This window comes from Hippocampus bargibanti, linkage group LG05 (assembly GCF_051943395.1).
Source record: "Hippocampus bargibanti isolate YZ-2025 linkage group LG05, ASM5194339v1, whole genome shotgun sequence".
NCBI classification, from domain to species: Eukaryota; Metazoa; Chordata; class Actinopteri; order Syngnathiformes; family Syngnathidae; genus Hippocampus; species Hippocampus bargibanti.
In genome coordinates, this window is record NC_142738.1 from 31,775,271 (window position 1) to 31,789,831 (window position 14,561).

The 14,561-nt window shown below is 42.1% G+C and overlaps 1 protein-coding gene and 1 pseudogene across 1 annotated transcript; both read left to right on the plus strand.

Annotated features, from left to right (window-relative positions):
- The window catches only part of LOC148898532 (uncharacterized), a 143,227-nt pseudogene that overhangs the window by 121,852 nt on the left and 6,814 nt on the right, over positions 1 to 14,561 (plus strand).
- Positions 11,365 to 14,149, plus strand: LOC148898535 (uncharacterized). Its single transcript, XM_088995748.1, has 3 exons — positions 11,365 to 11,517; positions 12,900 to 12,968; positions 13,053 to 14,149. The coding sequence occupies exons 2-3, from the start codon at positions 12,926 to 12,928 to the stop codon at positions 13,409 to 13,411; spliced, it is 402 nt and encodes a 133-aa protein (XP_088851874.1). The 5' UTR covers positions 11,365 to 11,517; positions 12,900 to 12,925; the 3' UTR covers positions 13,412 to 14,149.

Here is a 14,561-nt window from a genome sequence, read left to right on the forward strand (position 1 = left end):
TTTGTCTCAAGTAGAACACACTACATTTCTATCATCATAAACAATCACATGACAAATGAGCATTCCTTAATGTCGGATTTTCCATGCCCTTGTCTTGGCTCTTGCAATGTTCAAGTGTTCAAGAGTGGGGAGGTTAATGCAAATAATTTTTACTAACTGTCTGTTGAAGTGGGATTTTGTCCATTTTTCTGGCGGCCCTGAACCAAACTGCGAAAGAAGAACACAGGATTGATTCGATGACTGCCGTATAGAAATGTCTTGGCACCTCTTGTGGCAGACCATGCTTCTTTAGCAGCCTCAGGAAATACGTCATCTGTTGGGCCTTTCCCAGTATGGAGTTCGTGTTGACCTTCCACTTCATGTCCTGGGATACTGAGAGTCTGAGGACTTGAAGTTCTTGGTAGTTGACACGGGGCAGTTGGATAGTGTGAGGGGCAGCTGTGGTGATGGACGTTTCCTGAAGTTCACGATCATTTCAACCGTCTTGAGCATGTTCATTTCTAGGTTATGTCAGCAGCACGAGAGCTCCAGCAGCTACACTTGTACCTCTGTTCGATGGGACCAATGAACATGGTATTGTCTGCAAACTTCACGAGTTTGACAGATGAGTGTGTTGAGGTGCAATCGTTGGTGTACTGCATTGGGGGAAGAGCAGTTGAGAGAGGACTCATCCCTGTGGCGCGCCATTGCTCGTGGTGCCTTGTTGATAATGGTGTTCTTCCCAGTCTCACCTGTTGTGTTCGTCCCATAAGGAAGCTGTTCCACTGGCAGGTCATATGTCACTCACCGAGCTAGACCAGGGTGTGAATAATTTCTGTGTTCGGGTAATTTGCTATACGAACGCCTTTAGACATCTCTTTCCCATAGTTTGTTTACGTTTTGGACTTCCTGATACGTCATATCCTACCTTCCTTTATATTACGTCACCCGTCTTATAAATTATCTTCTAGCAGTCTTTCGTCCCTCTTTCTCCTTCCTCTCTCTCCCTCTTCCTGCCTCCTCCTCGGCCGACACCGCGATGCCCCTGCTGTCTACAAGATTAAACTAACTTATTCCGTCCAACACGTGGCTTCCTGCTGATTTAACCATCCTCTGCCATCAACACCCGGAAAAGCTATGAACCAGGGACGAACAATCACTTCCAACCCAATATTCGGGGTGATGGTGTTGAACGCAGAGCTGAAATCCACAAACAGGATCCTTGCATCGGTCCATGTGTTGTCGAGGTGCTCGAGGATGTAGTGCAGCCCTATATTGACTGCATCCTCCACAGACCTATTTGCCCGCTAGGCAAACTGAAGAGAGTCCAGGAGGGGTTCGGTGATGTTCTTTAGGTTGTTCTGCACAAGACAATCAGGACTTCATGACCACAGACATCAGAGCAACAGGCCTATAGTTATTCAGTTCCGATTACTGGGCTCTTGAGAACTTGTGTTCACTGTTGCCCTTGTGCTTTTTGGTAAGTTTTAAAACTCTGAAGTATGAAGTAACAGTATAAGTCAAAGCCACCAACAAATATCTCAACTTTTTATCATAGGGATCAGCTGTCTTCTGCCAAGATAAAGAGACAAGTGCTGTCCAATACACCTTTGACCCTGTACGACAACAGTCTACCTGGAAAACCTCCATTCAGGCCACCTGAATTACCTCTAGATCACCTGTTCCACCTGGACCATCTGCGGACCCACCAGGATCTCTTGTGGAAATCACCGAGTCCACCTGGTCCACCAGCCCCACATCCAGGCCTACCTAGTCCACCAGGACCAACTGGGCCACTTGAGCCACCAGGGAAAGATGGTCTACCAAGATCACCTGGGCCTACTGGTCATCCAGGATGAAATGGACCATCAGGAGGCACTGTAACAAATGGTCTACCGTGAGAATAAACTGGTGTTATGGATGTTTACTTGAAAAGTATTATATATAAGGCAGCTGTATGGAGACAGTTATGGATCTGCATGAGATGACAGAGTACAAAGTGAGGGGAAGAGAAGGTGCGAGTGAAGGATGGAAGTCAGCAAGCGGACTGTGAGAAGGATCCTCAACGTCTCCAATCCTATTCAACAAACACCATCAGGCAGTTGTATTAAGTTCATCATGTCTACTTGATATCGAATTTAAAATGGATTAGGTTATTTTTTTTACAGACAGTGTGTTGTAGGTGGAGGAAAACAAACATCAGCGCTGGATCAGGGAGGCCATTGAAATCCGTAAGCGAGAACCAAGGACCATCAACAGGGATGAGGGAGCTTACATGCTCTCTACCACCTGGAGCAGTATCCTGGAAGGACGAGCGGACAGCGGGGGGCGTGACTTGCCTGTCAGATCTGACAGGTAGGTCACACCCTTATTGCAACACCAGCTGAAAATGACACGTCACAACAACATCCGTGACACTCTGACGAAGGCGGAAGCATGTCAGGTATTTGAACACCTACAACACACTGTCTGTAACAAAATAATCAGTTTTAAATTAGACCATCAGGCAGTGATGAGACATGCTAGCAACCACTCATTTGACGACAATGACGTTAAAATCTTAGCGAAAGAAAATAGATGGTTTGAAAGGGGAGTAAAAGAAGCTATTTTCATAAAACAGCAAAATCCTTCACTGAACCACCATGGTGGTGTGAGGTTCAATTTGGATCGTTCGTACAAAAGACTGCTTAGGCAACATAGGCTTAGTTGTGCTGATGAGGTGATACCAGAGCAAATTGGTTAATCAGGCCAGTCGTCAGCAGGACAATAGAAGTAATCAGTGGAGCCGCAGGGAGTAGTCCTCTGCTCTCCCCCAACCTGAGAGCAGGGACCAATCATAGCAGAGTCCGGCACCGCCAGGTCTGGACAGTAGATATATATAGAGAGAGGCCAAAACTAACAGCAAGTATTTAGTTCGCTGAGGAAGCATCTTGAAGAAGTACCGATGACAGCTGAAGAAACCTTGATGAAACCTCGATGGACCACTCCTGTGCTTACACAGAGCTTACAAAGAGGTACAACATGAAGTGCTCCAAAAATTAATTATAAAGTATAAAACTACAGACCCATCTCAAAACGAGAACACCAACAAATTACAATCTGTGATTGTGTATATTTATAAATATTTAAAGGACAACCGACACGATTTCTTGTTTCCTAACTGACATCAGAAAAATGTTTTATAGTATCAAAAATACCCACAACATGCAGGATGATATGTTTAGTCAAATGGAAAACACCAATAAAAATGACTTAAAGTGTCCAAATTCTGCAAAAAAAAATTGAACCCGGAAGTGGCCAGTTTCAGAAGGTCCCGCCCCGTTGTTCGTGGCGTTATACCAAGACGTCTTGCCTTGCTGGATAATCAAAACAATGGCTTCAGATTCGGAGAATATGCTTTCTTGTTACTCATCCAGTTATGAATATGATTCAAATAGTTCTGAAGAGGAAAGCATACATGTTTGCAATCGACTAAAGATGATCTTCCGGGTAATTTTGAGGGATCAAGACTGATGTGTAGCGTCACAGAAAATGCAGAAGATGGCGCCAGAGCTCTGTTGGAAATGGGTTCATTTTTTTAGCGTGGAATTGTTATCAGTGAATATCAAATAGTTGTCTCGGTGTAACATATGATTCACCAATGCGTTATTTATGTGTTTTCCTTCTCATTTCGCCATCAACATGGATCAACACGACATTTTCAGACCAAACAAAGTACCGCAAAAGGCATTGAGGTGATGCAAGGTATGTCCTTTCTCGGTCAGGGGCGTTCCTTCAGTGATGTGACGTGAGGACTCGTCACCAACCCTAAAACAAGACTTCCGGAATATTCAGCGCGAGTCTAAACACGTAAAATATAGCTATATGTGGTAGAATCTTTGTAAAATACGCTCAGTAGAAGTCATTTGAAGCGATTTTACAAATTATGGTCACAACTTGTCTGGATGCGTCGGTTGTCCTTTGTAGGCAAGACTTGGGTGATGGGTCCATTTCAGAGTTTTAATTGCTTTTGTGATGTTCGCTGCATTGTCGCTCACACAGCACACCATTTTGGTATCTACATCCCACGCTTTGGCCACTTTGAGAAGCTTTTCTGCTAAATTTTCGGAAGTGTGTCTTTCACTGAACTCAAAACAATCCAGTAGCTAGATTACCATTTAGAGAACTTCAGTCATGTTGTGGTTGGGGATGTCTAATAGTGAGTTATTAGACAAACAGCGGTCTGTGGCGTTTTTGACCCATTCTTGGACTGTCATATACGTCTGTTATGATTCTTTTATACAGTGTTTTCTTGCTTGGAATTGCATACATTGGGTTGAGAGCATGAGTATATTGCTTTATCCTCTGTCATCCACGATGGAAAATGGCTAAAAATGCAACGCAATCGTTTGCCTGGATTTTTACCAATCACGAGGAACGCTAATCCATTCATGTTAACGGTGAGTACTATCAGTTATTTTATATATTTTAAATAATACATAAATAATACATTCTGACATTTTAAATAATACATTCTGACATCGAAATCATCTGAACAGAAAAAATACAAAGTATCAAAAGAAAACCAAGAGTAAAAGTCTGCCAAGGTGAAACAAACACAAGCACAGCATACAATGCCTGCACAATGCATACAATGACCCGACCGCTGAATGGTCGTGCCGGGAGTCCTTTTGACTGCCACTGATTGTAACGACCAGCACCTGTGCAGGTGCAGGCGGGTCCGACAGCGCCACCCGTTGGTCGCCAACCAGATCATGACAACTTCTCACAGAAGTATATTGAAGCTAACATTAACATTGGGCTTGTTAAAATGTCACTGACATTCGACTGTTTCATCGATGGTATTGTTTCATTGCAAATTACAATCAGAACCTTTTCTCTCCACAAAGGCAGTGTCTTCAAGCTGAAGTGTACTTTGTTTTTACTCGTCGGGGTCATTTAAAGGGGCTTTTACCTGTTTCAACTGATGCCCAGTATCATCCAATCAAAATTGCGCTTTCCGCCAACCTATCGGTCAGTGTCATCATATCAAAATTGCACTTTCCGCCAACTTCAGCCCCAACAGAAAATTAACAGAAAAAAGCAAGAATGTATATTTAGATTTATCGGCGAGCCATATGCAATCATCAAAAGAGCCATAAACGGCTCGCAAGCCATAGGTTCCCAACCCCTGGACTAAAGGTTATTTAGATAACATACAGTAAAGTCTCGTTATATCGATATTCAAGGGAGTCCGAAAAAATATCGATATAACCGGGACTATCGATATATCCGACCCTGTTTGCATGTAATTTTCTCCGTGCGTGCATAGAAATAGTATCGATATAACCGGGACTATTGATATATCCGATATCTATATAACGAGACTTTACTGTATATCCAGTGACGTGCAGGTGATGGCAGGTGAGGCTGTGCCTCACCTGCCTCATAATGGAAATATCAAATGTAAAAATAAATTAAATTGTTCTATTTATTTCGTGACTTGTACTTTAAAGTTCTTTTCCATTTAACTTCACCATTTTTGGATTTATTTTTCAAAATCGCTGAATTTTCACATTTACCGTTCAAATACGAAGTAGAGACGAGCGGTGAGGCAGCAGCCGGCTGAGCCTCACAATGGATTGCACAATGACTATGCTAACTGCGCTGGCTTGCTCTGTAGTGAGACCGCATTGCTGTCCCTCTGCATCAAACACTTTTAGTATATGAACTAAATTTCTACACTTTAGCTGGTGTATATAATGTACAGTCACTTTACATTATAAACACTGTACTACAGTGTTTATTTTATTTTATTTTTATCAAAACTGTGTGCCTAAGTGAGGCACACAGTTCTCCTGCTTCATGACAGGGGGCGCTGGTGATTACAGAGATTCTTCTTGTGCCTCCTCCTCTGCAGAATAATAGAATCAGTGAGAGCAAGCTATAGTAAACAGTGAGCAAGTCGAATGCAACCATCCAGTCATTTTTTCGTGTTGCTTGGCCTTATTTTCAAAATGGTGGATTACATATGTAAATTGAAGCAAATAGAGAGACTTTTAAAACTGAAGAAAGATAAAGAAGGCTTCTACCAAGAAGTTATCCATGCCTTTCTTCAGAAGGAGCGCCGCATGGACTTCATTTATAAGTCAAGGTAACACCATGATAACATTTTTTCAAATTCTCTTTACTATACTACAGTTTAGATAAACAAAACACGTTAATCGTTGCCAATCAAATGGTGAATAAGCTACTCTGTAGAGTTCATATGTTTGTAAATCTGACTGTGATGACATCAGTGCCTCACCGCGCCACTGCATATATCAGTGTTGAATGTGCAGTTCAACAAAAAATAACAAAATCAAATCAACTTAATATCAATCATGAAGATCCTCAGGGGTCTGTACATAGTCCAAACAAATTTGACTTACAAATCAGTGATATCTCCGTCTAACCTTGTACTGCTTAGGAAAAAGAAAAATCTGAAACTTCTTGTAAAAAAAAAAAAAAAACATGAATAATTAATTAAACAAATTAAAAAACTGGTTTGACAGGAAAAAAAATGTCATTTAACTAAAAAAAAATAGATAATTGTTTTTGGCACAAGACCAAGTTAAAATTGTGGTAAAATCAATAATGAAATAGAACGAGCATGTAAAAAGGCGTTTCTTGGATTAGTAAACGATTAAAAACTGTGTTGAAAGCCACATACTGACAGTGCTAAACGGAAAATATCAAAAATCATAGACCGAACAAGAGCTCTTTGTTCACAATATACTACTCATTATTACTACCATTTAAGACCAATAAGAGAACATATCACTCCTTGTTATAAAACTACAAATAAGCAATCAAAATTATTTATCGTTCAAAATACATACGGAAGCCACAAATCCACTATTTATCAAATTCAACACTATGATATTGTATGGCCGAGTTTTCAAAATTGCGCAATTAATGCACAAAGCACACGATACCTCCTTTGCCGAAATATCCAGAAGCTTTTTGAAATTTGAGAGAGTTGCTATAATTTAAAGGACAACCGACACCGCTTTTTTTGTTTCCTAACTGATATCAGAAAAATGTTTTATAGCATCTAAAATACCCAAAACATGCAAGTTGGTATTTGTAATCAAGTGCAAAACACCCATAAAAATGACTTAAAGTGTGCTGAATCTGCAAAAAAATTGAAACCGGAAGTGGCCAGTTTCAGAAGGTCCCGCCCCCTCTTTTGTGAGTAACGCCAAGACGTCTTGCCTTGCTCGAGAATCAAAACAATGGCTTCAGATTCGGAGAAGATGTTTTCTTGTTACTCATCCGGTTATGAATATGCTTCAAATAGTTCTGAAGAGGAAAGCATAAATGTTTGCCATCCGTTAAAGAAGTCCTTCCGTCTCATTTTGAAGCGCATGGACTCCATTGTAGTGCCCATAAAATGCACAAGATGGCGCCCAAGTTCTGGTGGAAATGGGCTGATTTGTCTGCTGGGAACTTTTGTCAACTAGTATCAAATAGTTGTCTTGGTGCAACACACAACGATTCACCATTTATGTTTTCCTTCTAATTTCGACATCATCATTATGGATCAACACCAAGTTTTCAGACCAAACAAAGTACCGCAAAATGCATTGTGTGTCGCTTTCTCGGTCAGTGACGATGCCTACCGTGACGTCACGTACGGACTCGTCACCAACTCAAAAACAAGACTTCCGGAATATTCAGGGTGAGTCTTAAAAGGTAAAATATAGCTCCATGCGGTGGAATCTTTGTCAAATACACTCAGTAGAAGTCATTTGAAGCCATTTGACAAATTATGGACACAACTTGTCCTTTAAGGGGTACCAATTTATACAAAAAAATCAAATACGACAATCGACCTCAAGCAAAAGAGTATATTTATCATTGGTGTGAATTTATCATCATCATTTTGAATCTAACCTGAAAATGACTGATACGCTTTCTGAGTTCCAAAACAATTTAAGAGAATTGTAAAAAAATAAAATAAAACTACATAAATCAGAATTTAATGGTTAAATATGACCATTTTATTCAATGTAGTGACACATTAGAATTAAGTTGATTAATCTATTAATTTGACTGTAGTTATCATGCAAAATCTACATATCAATGTGATAGAGACAAAAAGTCAGAAAAATGAATAAGTAGAACACCAATACGGGTAAAGGTAATTTTTATATACATATTTTTTGTTTTCTGATTGATATTTAAAAAAAGGGGTTTTATTACATAAGAAGGGGTAGGACGAGTTAAGCTTTATTTTTCCTTTTCATTTGAACATAAAACTGTGCTGTATGACAACCGTTTTATTTTCCTTTTAAAATGTTTTGATTACCTTCATTTTGTTTCAATTTATGTCTGTATATTTTTAATTTGAACGATAAACAAACAAAAACAATAAATCTGATTTTGAACCTGTTCACCACGCCTTCCAGCTGCATACCACTGGGAGGCGCTATCTAACCCTGCACACTAAAATCAGAAGTCATTCTCGAAGCTTCTTTCCTCTTGTCAAGAACTTCCCCAAAATGATTTGATTTTTAATTCTTGAGTGAAATTACGTCAATTTCAGCTAGTTTGGCATCATGCTGTGACATTGATGGCAGATACATTCTTGTAACTGTCATGCTATGTTAATTGCAGAATCATTGTTTATCTTTACGGTCGCACTGCTTGTCACGTTAAAGGACAACCAACGCCACCGGTCAAGTTGTGTCCATAATTTGTCAAATCGCTTCAAATGACTTCTACTGAGCGTATTTTACAAAGATTGCATCGCATATAGCTATATTTTACCTTTTAAGACTCGCCCTGAATATTCCGGAAGTCTTGTTTTTGAGTTGGTGACGAGTCCTCACGTCACGTCACTGAAGGAACGCCCCTGACCCAGAAAGGACACATTGCAGCAGTCCTTTCATCACGTCAATGCATTTTGCGGTACTTTGTTTGGTCTGAAAACTTCGTGTTGATCCGTGTTGATGGCGAAATTAGAAGGAAAACACATAAATAACGCCATGGTGAATCCTTGTGTGTTGTGACAATTTTTTTGAGCATTTGTCGCCATCTACTGCCTCTTTTTTGTGCTACATTTCCCCCACCCAGATACCTCAAAATGACACGGAATAACTTCTTGAATCGATTGCAAACATGTATGCTTTCCTCTTCAGAACTATTTGAATCATATTCATAACTGGAAGAGTAACAAGAAAGTCTCTTCTCCGAATCTGAAGCTATTGTTTTGATTCTCGAGCAAGGCAAGACGTCTTTGCGTGACGTCACGAACAAGGGGCGGGACCTTCTGAAACTGGCCACTTCCGGTTTCAATTTTTTGCAGTTTCAGCACACTTTAAGTCATTTTTATTGGTGTTTTGGATTTGACTAAAAAATATCATACTGCGTGTTTCGGGTCTTTTAGATGCTACAAAAGGTTTTTATGATGTCAGTTAGGAAACAAAAAAGTGATGTCGGTTGTCGTTGGCTTTCAGACTCTCTTGATTAAATTCTATCATACAGCGGGACATGTTAAATTTCATACTTACATACTTCTATGGTTATGTGCAAAATGTAGATTTTGTTTGCAATCGTGTTTGGGAGGTTTCAGCTTTTAGTAATAAATTCCATTACAATGATCCAAATTATCATTTTCACACAGACATTATGAGTGCACCACAAGAAAATATCAAACAAGGGAAAAGCTGTGTTTATTTCGAACCACATACTTTACTGGAAAGAGCTGCTAACTCAATTTTTTAAAAAAGGATAATTTTCACAACAACATAGTTATACATTTACAGGTAACATCCAACTTACGACCAGCGCGACTTACCACCACCCATACTTACGACCACGACCGCCAGACCCTATTTAGTTTAATTCTACGCCTGGCACCGCAACGCACGAGCAATTTTGGCCAGCCAGCATCTCACTCTCGCACAGCAATTGAGCGTGTGATGGCACCGGAGGGGGGGGGGGTGTCCAGCACACAGTCTCTATTCAACATTTTGAATGGATTTCAACGTACGACCATTTTGACTTACGACCGTGTGATGGCACCGGAGGAGGGAAATTTCCAGCACAGAGTCTCTATTCAACATTTTGAATAGATTTCAACTTACGACCGACCGTATGATGGCGCCGGAGGGGGTGAATGTCCAGCACAGTCTCTATTCAACATTTTGAATGGATTTCAACTTACAACCATTTTGACTTACGGACATGTGATGGCACCGGAGGGGGGAAATGTCCAGCACAGAGTCTATACAACATTTTGAATGGATTTCGACTTACGACCGACCGTATGATGGCGCCGAAAGGGGTGAATGTCCAGCACAGAGTCTCTATTCAACATTTTGAATGGATTTCAACTTACAACCATTATGCCTTACGGCCATGTGATGGCACCAGAGGGGGGAAATGTCCAGCACAGAGTCTATACAACATTTTGAATGGATTTGACTCAATATAACAATTGAAGCACAGACAACCTGGGGTCAATCAGGTCAACAGATACAGCTTGTTAAATTGTAAATCTTTATCTCCGAGAGCTGGCCTTGGACAGAATTTAGGGCTTGGGGAATTCCTTATCACAGGAAGTGGTCATTCGCCAGGTTAAAAACTTATCAGTTCATGGGAAACACAATGTTTTATTGCTTACAGTTGTTGGTGCTCAGAACGTCCGGATTCGTGGTATTATAATCAAGAAAACAATATTTTACTAATGTATCATTTAATTAGCATGTTCTCTCAATAAATAGCTTCGAAGAGGGACACAGAATTCAGACGTGTGTCATGGCCTACTGTGTTCTCTGCCGGCAGTAGGGGCAATCTTTCTGGTTCCGAGTCTCTGTCCACAGTGTCTGACTGTTATCTCTGACAGTGTTCAATCAGCCTGTCATGCTTTTTTATGTGGGATGAAACCAGAATCCCCAGAGAAAACCCACACCGGCCCGGGAACAACATGCAAACTCCACAAAGGAAGGCCGGAGCTGGAATTGAACCCAGGACCTCTTCACTGTAAAGTCAATGTGCAAACCACTCAACTACTGGGCGGCCCGAACACGTGATTATTTCAACGACAATATGCCATAGTATCCTAATTGTTACTGACTCAGAGGCGGTTTGTCCTCGTTTCCAAACCACAGTAGCCTTTCATTAGGACACCACCCAATGCATTGTTGGAAGACAGCTAATTAAAAAGAAGGAAAAGAGCCGGTTGAAGACATATTAGGAGACTGCGTACCAGCGCATAGGATTCCTGTCAGTGACCTTTAGTTTATTCACTTCAAAGTGACTCAATTAACTGATTAATTACAATTTGGCAACATGATGAAGAAATACTGCATGAAATACCGACTAAATAAAAACCGTACATGAATGTATGAAAAAAAAGAAAAATCAAATCACAACTCCACCTTCACAAGGGCCCCACCAAAAAAAAAGGATTTAAGGTGACTGGCAATGACTGTGAGGCAACAGATAAGAGACTGAAGAAGGACGGTCAAGAGCGGAAGGCGTTTACAAGAGCAAACTTGAGTGTACGTGGTGAGTACGATGTCCGTCCGTCTTATATTATTAATATTATTAATATTTTCAGGGAACTCAACATTGATGTTGGCCATGTTTGATGCTGCGCTTTGTACGCACAAGGGAAAAATATTCATTTTGACTACGGTTACATTGGACGACACACTTTTTGAAATGGAAACGTGCAAAAACGTGCCCTCAAGATATTTCATTTTTCAGAATACAAGCAGTGAAAGATGCATTGTCAAAGAATGTCTGAACAATCAATTATTTGATTTTATTATCCATCCATCCATTTTCCGTAGGGCTTATTCTTCATTGGGGTCGCGGTGGATGCTCGAGCCTATCTCAGCTGTCTTCGGGCACGAGGCTGGGGACACCCTGAATTGGTTGCCAGCCAATCACAGGGCACACAAAGACAGAACAGTCACTCTTACGCTGACACCTACGGACAATTTGGATTGGTCAATCTGCCTGCCATGCATGTTTTTTGATTGTGGGAGGAAACCGGAGGACCTGGAGAAAACCCACACGGGCCCGGGAGAACATGCAAACGGGGGACACCCTGAATTGGAACGCGAACCAGCGACCTCTCTCTGCACTGTGAAGCCGGTGTGCTAACCACTTGACTACCGGGCGGCCCGGTAGGCGAGTGGTTAGCACGCTGGCTTCACCCTGCAGAGGTCGCCGGTTCCGCCTCGGTCCGGCCTCCCTGCGAGTTTGCATGTTCTCCCCGGGCCCGTGTGGGTTTTATCCTGGTCCTCCAGTTTCCTCTGACACTCCAAAAACATGCATGGCAGGCTGATTGACCACTCCAAATTGTGTGAGTGTGAGAGTGACTGTTCTACGTCTTTGTGTGCCCTGCGATTGGCTGGCAACCAATTCAGGGTGTCCCCCGCCTCGTGCTCCAAGAAAGCTGAGATAGGCGCCAGAACCCTCCGCGACCCTAATGAGGAATGAGCGGTCCGGAAAATGGATGGATGGATTGTTAAACAATTCTGATATACTGTACCACCAAGCATTTTCCACAACAAATTGGAAATTGTATTTAAAATTTGAAACCAAATAATTGAGCAGCTGCAAAAAGGCCTGCCACGACATGTGTTCTACAATGCAAGCCTTAGGATTGTGACTATGGGCTTAGAAGTGTATGTTTGGTCGTGTCACACTGTTCGTTAATGGCAGTTAATGAGCAATTTGCCAGTCAACAAAATAAGTACTTTCCTGAAAAAGCGTGATTTCATAAAAGTGCAGAATTCTCTGTAATGTTTTGTCTGGAGAAAATATGGAGTTGTGACTGTCCAGGTCCAGCCTCAAGAACTGACAGTGTCTATGTAGCTAGCTCCACCATGTTCACCTGGTGGACTTTCTCATGATGTACATTTACCGTCCTTTTCCAGTGTCTTTTAGGACATCATCAGCCACAATGAGCGTTCTCAAAGTGTTCACTGTTGTCCTTGTTCTGTTTGGTAAGTCATAAAACTCTCTACTGCCAACAAACAAAGACGAAAGGAAAGGTCACCATCTAACAGGATGTCAACTCTTTATCACAGGAACCAGCTGTCTTTCAGACTTCCGGGGTCCGCCTAGTTCTCCTCCAGGACCACCTGGTCCTCCGGGATCACCTCCAGGAATACCTGGGCCACCAGGGCCACCAGGACGAACCGGACCACATGGTCCACCAGGGCAAGATGGTCCCCCAGGACCACCTGGATTAGGTGGTCCTCCAGGGCTAGATGGCCCACCAGGACCACCTGGACCACCAGGACCACCAGGACCGCCTGGATTTAATGGGCCACCAGGACCACCTGGACTCAATGGTCCACCAGGACCACCTGGGACCGATGGGCCACCAGGACCACCCGGACCACCAGGACCATCTGGACCACCTGGACCACCAGGACACCACTAGTTTACCAGGGCCACCCTGACCACCAGGTCCTCCTGGGCCACCACTAAATTATCCATATTGGCCTTTGTTTTACCATGGGCAACGCCCACCTTGGCCACGACCATCTTGGCCACCTGGTCAACCACCATATTTGCCACCACCATACTAGCCACATGTGCCACTGCTGCCCCTGCATGATCCAATTTTTATTTCAGATCATAATTTAAAACCCTGGAAAATTTCAGCCACCAGTGCAGCTACCTGTTTTCCTTGATCAAAATGACCCGACTGGACACCAAATTGTCCTATCTCATAATGTGTACCCCTTGCATCACCATGAGAACAACCCATTGCCATCGCGAAATACTGCAGGTAAAAACACTTGGAAAATCATACTACCAACCTGAACTATCTCTTACTCCGGATGAAAACCATATAGAACATGACCGTTTCAAATCCGGTCCCACGAAGACCTACCGATCCAAAACCAGTTACTCCAAGTCAACTACCACCATGCTCCCCCAGACAGGACCAGCACTCAGACCAATACCCAAGCAACCTCCTGGGCTCGCTGGGCATGTCACCACAGACCAAAGAGAGTTGTTTATTTTTTATTTTTTTGCAAAATAAAAAATGTCCTCAGGCCTACAGTAATAATTGTAATGAGCATCTTGTGGTTGTGAATGTGTCATTGCAAGATTTCCGTCCTTGCCACCTACTTTCAATTTAAAAAATAAAGGTGATGTCTCTTCTTCATGACTAAGTTGCTTGAATGTGACCTCAATTCAGGCAATCAATCCGTTGTGTTTCGCCTGCTGCTCTGTAAAAAGAATCACAATTTTCACCCATATGAAAATATTCCACTTGCCGCACTCAAATCAACTTTATTTCAAAACACTTTATAACAGCCATTGTTGCATGCAAAGGTCATTTCATTTGAGGTACATGTTGGGTTATTTTGATCGTTCACCCTTGGTTCATTGCTTTGACGGGTGTTGATGGAAGATGATGGTTAAATCATCAGGGAGCCAGGTGTAGAACAGAAAGTTGGTTTAATCTTGGAGAGAGCGCAGACATCGCGGTGTCAGTTTAAGGAGGAAGCATGGCGAGAGAGCGAGACTGCGGGAGTATTTATGCAGCGCAGTGTGTGACGCGATAGAATGTGACTTAA

What these genes read in the sequence shown, in the direction of transcription:
- LOC148898535 (XM_088995748.1), top strand. Translation starts at nt 12,926, where the DNA reads ATGAGCGTTCTCAAAGTGTTCACTGTTGTCCTTGTTCTGTTTG. An exon ending in TGTTGTCCTTGTTCTGTTTG is followed by an intron (nt 12,969 to 13,052) that starts GTAAGTCATAAA and finishes TCTTTATCACAG; the next exon opens with GAACCAGCTGTCTTTCAGAC.